Source organism: Mus caroli, unplaced genomic scaffold (assembly GCF_978045245.1).
Source record: "Mus caroli unplaced genomic scaffold, Mus_caroli_1 scaffold_16, whole genome shotgun sequence".
Classification (NCBI taxonomy): Eukaryota; Metazoa; Chordata; class Mammalia; order Rodentia; family Muridae; genus Mus; species Mus caroli.
In genome coordinates, this window is record NW_028227271.1 from 43,411,225 (window position 1) to 43,419,194 (window position 7,970).

At 47.4% G+C, this 7,970-nt stretch overlaps 1 protein-coding gene across 3 annotated transcripts; it reads left to right on the plus strand.

Moving 5' to 3' along the window:
* Positions 1–2,020: 2,020 nt before the first annotated feature.
* Lratd2 (LRAT domain containing 2) lies at positions 2,021–7,678 on the plus strand. Of its 3 annotated transcripts, XR_003834969.2 has the most exons (3): positions 2,021–2,489; positions 3,012–4,227; positions 6,727–7,678. XR_003834969.2 is itself a non-coding variant. In XM_085831609.1 (2 exons), exon 2 carries the CDS (start codon positions 3,108–3,110, stop codon positions 4,038–4,040), a length of 933 nt encoding a protein of 310 aa, XP_085687735.1. In that variant the 5' UTR covers positions 2,021–2,381; positions 3,012–3,107; the 3' UTR covers positions 4,041–7,678. The 3 variants fall into 3 exon arrangements, 2 of the variants coding, with proteins under 2 accessions (XP_085687735.1, XP_085687736.1); XM_085831609.1 differs by having other exon boundaries at positions 2,021–2,381; positions 3,012–7,678; XM_085831610.1 differs by lacking the exon at positions 2,021–2,489 and adding an exon at positions 2,525–2,553 and having other exon boundaries at positions 3,012–7,678.
* Positions 7,679–7,970: the final 292 nt, after the last annotated feature.

Below are 7,970 nucleotides of genomic sequence, written 5' to 3' on the forward strand. Positions count from 1 at the left end.
TCATTAATTAAAAAAATCTGCACCAGACGATGATTATCAAAGGTATCACATGCTGACTTGCTGATTGCTTCATAAAACCAGGAAGTCCTCTCTCTCTCTCTCTCTCTCTCTCTCTCTCTCTCTCTCTCTCTCTCTCTCTCTCTCTCTCTCTCTCTCTCTCTCTCTCTCTCCCTCCCTGATTTTTGGTCTATGGAAAATTTCCCCTCCAGCGTCTACTAAACACTTATTAACTGACTGAGTACTAGATAAGATGATGTGATGTCTGCTCCTTCTGGGACTTTATTGTTGGCCTATTGAATAACAGAGCAATTGCTGAGATAATAAGAGAGAGACAAAGAAGTACTGCTTTCTCAGCCTTTAGGACTTGAACCCAGGGTGCAAGCAGCAGCCTACTGTACAACTGTTCCCTTCCACAGACTCAGACTCCACCTCTTCCCAGCCCATCCAGTGTCAGACACAGGGGCAAACTGGCCCACAGTGTCTGGCAGAAGGTCTTACCACTCAACAGCCAAATTCTATGTATAACACTCATCTCTGTGCTCACATGGTAGGAGCAATGGCTCCTGGAGCACGTTACTCAAATGTCCAGGAACCACTCTCCTAACCTCATATATCTCCAGCCAATCAGAAGATATTGAAATTAAACCTTTAGGATACACACAAACCTCTCTTTTGGTGTAGCTTATACTGTGATCTTAGGCTTGCTGAAGGACTAACTTCCATCAGAGCCCTGACAATATTGATTGTTTTGGCTTAAAGGTACATAAGTAGATTGATTTTTGTTTCTGCTTTCAAACTAAAAAGGATCATAGTAGTGTTAGTATATTCCTGTTTCCACTGGTTGGTATGCACAGAATGAATAAATAATGTTACTTGGAAAAATTCAGTCGATGGAAAACAAGGTGTAGGTCTTGAATTGCACTGTTAACTGGCTTGAGTGCTTCCTAAGATTGTCTATTTCTGTTCTGACCCACTATTTAGAAGAAGGAGGGGAGAGGAGAAGAAGGAAGGGGAAAGAAGAAGGAGGAGGAAGAGGAGGAGGAGGAGGAAGAGGAGGAGAAAGAGAAGGAGGAGGAGAAGAAGAAGGAGGAGGAGGAGGAGAAGGAGAAGGAGGAGGAGGAGACGGAGAAGAAGAAGAAGAAGAAGAAGAAGAAGAAGAAGAAGAAGAAGAAGAAGAAGAAGAAGAAGAAGAAGAAGAAGAAGAAGAAGAAGAGCAGTAGTAGCAGCAGCAGCAACAAAAATCACTTTAGTAGTTTAGGTCTGGGGTAGAGAAATGACCCCAGCAGGGGAGAAAGTGTCCTCTTGTGGAGGTTAATAACCAAAAAGGCTGTCACTTCCCTCTCTATGTAAGGAGGAAGGAAATATATTCATCAGGGGTCTCTGCTAATTTGCTTTTAATTTAAGGACAATTAGGCAACTCTACACCCCCACCCTATTTCTGCATGCTTTCTCTCACAACTAGAAAAGAAATCCAAAACAAAGAAGGCTGTGAAGTTAACCTTGAGTTTACTTGGAGGGACACCTAACAGTCATTAGGGATTTGGGGAGCTAGTCAACTAAGTCCTGTATTATACTGCTTCCTCTTTCTGAATTATTATTATTATTTTTTACTATCCCAAATTATTACTTGCTCTGGAAAAAGGTTTTAGCTGATGTGTTTCTTGAACTGTTGCAGCACAGACTCCTTTAAGTCATAAAAACGTTCTGATAAGAAAAGTCTGTCTCTCTTTCTTTAGATACTCCATCTAAGAAGAATTGGAAGGAGAAGAGGAAGAAAGACCAACATTTCACCACTTGCATTTCTATACTGGCAGGTGGCGTCTTGCTTCCAACTTCTCAGAACCCCAACTCAGCATAACAGAAAGGCAAGGGGGCTCAGGGCGGTAGAGGAAGCCTGCTCCCGTGGGAGGTACACGGTTTACCAGCCGGATTTAAAACCGCTACGGAGGGGGCGTGGTCTTGGAAGGGCGGAGCAGCCCTGATGGGCGGGGCGGGGGCGGGGCTCCGAGAGACTGAGCTGGGCACAGGAAAGACCGGAGCTCCCAGAGCTACGTCTGTCTCTTTAAATGCCACGGGCTGCACTCCCGCCCGGGAGCCCCGAGCCGGATCTACAATCCCGTCCCTCCCGCTCCGGCGCTTGTTGCTCGCCTAGCCCGAGCGGGAGCTGCGGCCCCCGGGAAACCCAGCTAGCGCCTTCTGCTTCCCTCCTCGTGCCCCACCTTCCCGGAAATCTGCGTGAGGGGTTGTGCAGCAACGAGCGTGAACAGGCATTGCCCCCCATCTTTAAGTCTTGGGGCTCTACACAGCCGCGGGGGGCAGCGAGGGAGAAATGCTTCCTTCCCCGAAGCCCAGCTTCGCCTCGGTCTGCGCTGGGAGAGGAGGTACTGCGGAGCCCACACCTGCGAACTCGCCCTAGAAGTCTCGGGTGCGGCAGGGTGCCCCTCCCGGTCCCCTAGGGCTTCTACCTCTCGGGGAGAGAGTCCGCGCAGGTAATCTGAACCCCAGGGCAGGCGCACGGGGGAGGGGCCGACGAGCCGCAGTGACTTGCGGCAGGTGAGTCTGGTCCGGAGGCTCACCTGTCACCTCCACGCCGAGGGAGCCTAGCAGATTCTTGGGGGTGCAGACATTGAAGGACGTCAAAAGGCTAGTTATGATCCGGAGTGGGAGGGGAAGTTAGGAAAGAGAAGGAAATTGGAATAAAGTTTCTATTTCCTTCCCTCCCCCACTCCTGCCCAGGGTTGGCAGGTAGGGCGCGGGCGGAAGCTGTCGGAGCTGCTGATGCAATGGCTTTGGCTGGGTCCAGGTGATAGCTGGAGGAAGGGGAAAGCTGGAGTGGCCATGTCTCCAGTGATCGTGACCTTAGTGGTGTAGAAACGCGAGGAAGCACGTCCCCCAGACTTCTCCTAAAATGGCTCCAGGTGCTCGGGCCCCTACCGGTTCTTTTTCAAGAAACAAACGTCTTTTTCTGGAGTGGCACCTACAAACATCTCCCTCGTCTTCTCTTCCAACAGGTGGCTTTAGCCCCTGCCCGGGCACCAGTGCCAATGACTCTGACGGTGGTTTCGCTTTCTCCTCTTGAAGTCTTGTGAACGAGCGTCCACAGCGTTATGGGCAACCAGGTGGAAAAACTGACCCACCTAAGTTATAAGGAAGTTCCCACGGCCGACCCGACCGGCGTGGATCGAGATGATGGGCCCCGCATCGGAGTCTCTTATATTTTCTCCAATGACGACGAGGATGTGGAACCTCAGCCACCGCCCCAGGGGCTTGATGGCGGAGCTTTGTCCGACTCCGGGGATCGGCCTCCCCTTCCCCCGCCGCAGCCCTACGACCCGCGGCAGCACGAGGTGGAATGCTCGGTGTTTTATCGTGATGAGTGCATCTATCAGAAAAGCTTCGCGCCGGGATCGGCGGCTCTGAGCACCTACACACCGGAGAACTTGCTCAACAAGTGCAGTCCGGGTGACCTGGTGGAGTTTGTATCGCAAGCGCAATACCCGCACTGGGCTGTCTACGTGGGCAATTTCCAGGTGGTGCATTTGCACCGGCTGGAGGTGAGCAACAGCTTCCTGACTGATGCGAGCCAGGGCCGGCGCGGCCGCGTGGTCAATGATCTGTATCGCTACAAGCCACTGAGCCCGAGCGCTGTCGTGCGCAACGCGCTGGCCCACGTGGGCGCCAAGGAGCGCGAACTCAGCTGGCGCAACTCCGAGAGCTTTGCGGCCTGGTGCCGCTATGGCAAACGCGAGTTCAAGATCGGTGGCGAGCTGCGCATCGGCAAGCAGCCCTACCGTTTGCAGATTCAGCTCTCTGCTCAGCGCAGCCACACTCTCGAGTTCCAGAGCCTGGAGGACTTGATCATGGAGAAGCGGCGCAATGACCAGATCGGACGCGCGGCGGTGCTACAGGAGCTCGCCACGCACCTGCACCCGGCTGAGCCGGATGAGGGCGACAGCGACGCGACTCGGACTACACCGTCCCCCCTGCGTCCCCCAGCATCGGGCTCCGAGGAGGAGAACGGAGACTCCGTCGTGCACTGATACTTGACCTGGGCTCAGAGCTACAAAAGGAAGCCGTTTGCTGCAGCCACGCCCCCTTCCTCCCTGCTCTTCTCCCCCCCTACACTTGGGCCCCATTTAGTATTCCTGGGCCTTTTGGAAAAAGCGGAGTTGGTGAAATGCACTGCAGGCTTTGGACAGGGGAGGAGGAAGGGGACTTAGGGAGCAGGTAGGATTGGCTGGTGGGTGGCCATGGGATGCTTTTTCTTCAGGCCCTCTCAGTCCACCTTCCTTTCCGAGGTGGGGTAAAGTGTGAACTTGCTTGCGGCTTCAACCCTATCAGATCTGGGACCAAATTCAACCCTTCGTATACAAGCAGGCTTGGGGGAAATCTCAGAGCACACTTGCCCTGCATTGGGCCTCTCTGGATCCCTCCCTACACTCAGCTTGGAGGATGCAGGGTACAAAGGCCAGAGAGGATTGGGGAGGAGCCGCTTCGGGTCTGCTGGGAGAACTGCTTATCTGCTTCCCCCGCTGAGCTGTGCTTGGGATCCTAGAAGCTGGAGTGATTTATTTTTATGGGATTCCCGGGGCACAGGGCTGCTGAAACTACAAGATCTGGGATCAGCAGACCGAAACCAAACAGCCCCGTATTAAGTGCAGCAAATACTTTAGCAAACTCAGGCTACAAGGCTACAAAAGGATTTCACTACCTCCCCCTCCCTATCCCCAAGTACCTCCTCTTGGGAAGCTGGCTCTAAGCGGAGTCTTTGGCTTAGACTCCAATTCCTTCCCCGGTTACAAGTAAATCATTGTCAAGGGCCAGCCAGGGAAAGGATTCAATTAAGGTGCCATTCTGCCTCCTGTGTTTTTGGCCTGCTGTTGTGGACTCTTAGAGCTATGGTGTTGTTATCAGGGGAGGCAATAGCCCTTTGTGTCTCTGATCTAATTAAACCTGTTTGGCTGTTCATCTGCAGGTCACAGATGGGGTTGGCTTGTGCCACCCCATAAAGTATCCTCTAGGGAATCAACCAGTGCTACCCTCGCAAGAATTAAATCTCTCCTTGTCCCCTTGCTAAGTGGTGAAAGTAACCCTTTAAAAACCAAGTTGGATCTAGGGTTCGTTTTGCTTTTTGTTTTTCTCTCCCTGGTCTCCCTTCCTCGCCAGACAGTTGCTGTGGTAGGGTTATGGTTACTTTGCCATCCATGATGGATGAAGTTTAATTTAAGGTACAAAGTCTTGTTATATGTACCCAATTTCTTTGTGGTTGGAGAACATCCTATTCAGAACCCTTTACTAAGAGTGGTGGCATATCAGACACGACACCATGTAGTACTGTCAGAACAGATTTGATGATGGTCCCAAACGTAGGTTGGTGGTGGTGGCATTCGAACAGGCTGAACAGGTAGCAATTGTGTCTGCAACTCAATTTCCATGCACTTTAGTACAAGGCTTTAAGACTGCTACAGCCTGTTGCCTGAACTGCAGGCAGACCTTTGACTTCTGAGGGCTTATAGGCAATCTGTCAACTGCTTTCAAAACCTGAGCATACTTAAAGGCCTTTGCTGCTTCCACCAGCCTTTATAACACTGGAACTAGTTCTTAGATTGGAACAAAATCTTACTTGAGTGTCCTGAAGCCACGGTCATTGTTGGGCTTCTTGCTTGGGGATCTTTAAACTCCCCCTCCCCCCCTTTTTTAATAAGCCTAAATCTTCATAGTACCTCAGTATGAAACGTTTTCGTTAATTATAAAGGCATCAAATGCTCTTTCTGCTTTTACAATGCTTACCAAGCAAGTCCTTGTTCTTTGAATGTCAAACATGAGCTACCTACACACTAGCCTTGGTTTCAGACATTGGAGGAGAACCATTTTCTAGTTAGGAATATGGATCAGATTTCCCTGTTTAGTGAGTATTTGATTACATGGTCTTGTCCATGGAACAGCAGAGAAAATAAACACAGAGGATATTATTTAGGGAAACCTATGTCTAACAGATTTTTGAAAGTGGATATTGATGCCCGCTGTGTAGACTGCGGGAGGGGGGAGGAATCAGAATGGCTGTCCCCAGCAGCTCTGGAATAGCAAACTCCCCCAAGTTCTCCCATCCTTGTTGTCTTTCTCAGACCTCAAAGACCATACTAAGTGTAGCAGGTAACTTGTGTTATATATGAAGTACCTGCAAAGGAAGAACTCCTAAGGTCCACCCCACCTGTAGCATTCCTCTTTGAAAGTTGATCTGTTTCAGACGATAGTTTCTGGAATGTGCTGCCAGCAGTTTTGCTGGGTACTAATAATGCCAAATACGTAATACTTAGGAAGAGCTAACACACTGAAAGTTTTCTTAGGGGGTAGGAAGTCTAAGGCAGTGGTCCTCAACCTGTGGGTCCTGATCCTTTTGGATGTTGCATGCTAGGTATTTGCATTATGGTTCATAACAGTAGCAAAATTATAGTTAAGAAGTAACAACAGAATAATTCTGTGGTTGAGGGTCACTACAACATGAGAAACTAACCATATTTAAGGGTCACGGGATTCGGTCGAGAACCATTGCTCTAAAGTAAAGAACATCAATTTAGGGCTCTAAGATACAGTGTCGTGTCATCTCTTGGTTTTTAAGACTGCAGTGTTGTGGGGAAAACATTTTTTTACTTTAATGTCCTGGCAATGGCTACATCTGGCACTTTAGGGGGAAAAAGTATATTAATAATTTTTGTCTCTCTTTAGGAATAAGACATAGAACTATTTTGTACTGTGAATTATGGACACTCTTTGAAGGAAAGAAATATTAATTCCAGTGTTTTTCTGAAGCCCTGGAAGGGATAATAAGCAAGACCCGGTGGAACACATACAAAAAGAGAAACCAGACAAATTCTATTTTCTTACCCGAGCAAATATTTTATTGAGACTGCTTATGTATGTCAAAGGAGCCTACAACTTCAGCTACACAACTTTTTTGTATTGAAAGAACTCGTACTTTTGTAGCTTTTATTCCACATTTAATTTAAAAATGACTTTATAACACTAAAGTGTCTAGCAGAAGACTTTATTCCAGATCTTGAAGAAAATTTTTAGTTTTTATGGAAATGGTTCAGTGGTTCAGCTTCTCAAAGCTGCGGTGCTCCTGGCCCTCCTGGCACCATGGGACAAGGACAACCACGTGACAACATATTTTTTTGGAAGCAAAACTTTAATTTTATATGACATATACTATGAAAAGCTAAGAAAATTTAAGGACTACTAGTTTCCTTTTTCTTTCTTTTTTTTTTTCTTTTTAAAATGGGATCCACTGTGTTGAAGACTCTTGATATCATGTGCTTGTCTAGACATTTTTTAAAAACAATTTAAATAGAATTGAGCGTGATCATAGTTATCCAATGGATTTGTTTGGAAAATTGGATTTTATTTGTGAATTGTTTAAAAAATCAGGATACCGATAAATTTGACTGTTTTATTCCTCTTCTCATTATGTTTTATTCTTGGTTATGAATCGGGATATATACTCCAGGCATTTTCTTTCCCAGCAAATTGTAGGAACTTTGATTTGATTGGCGGTTGTATGTTAAATCAGTTTTCTTTCACCACTTCTTGAGAAGGCGGTTCCAGTTTGAAATTGTATCATTTCCTTCAAAATGAAGGGCCGTACTTAGTTAAATAAAAGATTGATGACATCTTTTAAGCCGCTTCCTCTTTACTCTGTCTTATAAAATGAAAGCTGTCAAGTCCTTTTGAAAAATGTTATGAGGGTTCCCAATAAACCATCTATTAGAGCTCAGTGCATGACTTTCTCCACATAGACACCCTTTCTTTTGACGTTTTTTATATTAATTCAAGCTGTTCAACTTACTGTAATATTAGTGGGTGTCATCCTTGCATTGTTCAGTGAATAGTTTGTTGGATCCGGTTAGTGGCCCAAACTTTTATATTTATCACGTGGGAATTATGCTGTCTGTGTTCACGAAAAGTATCTT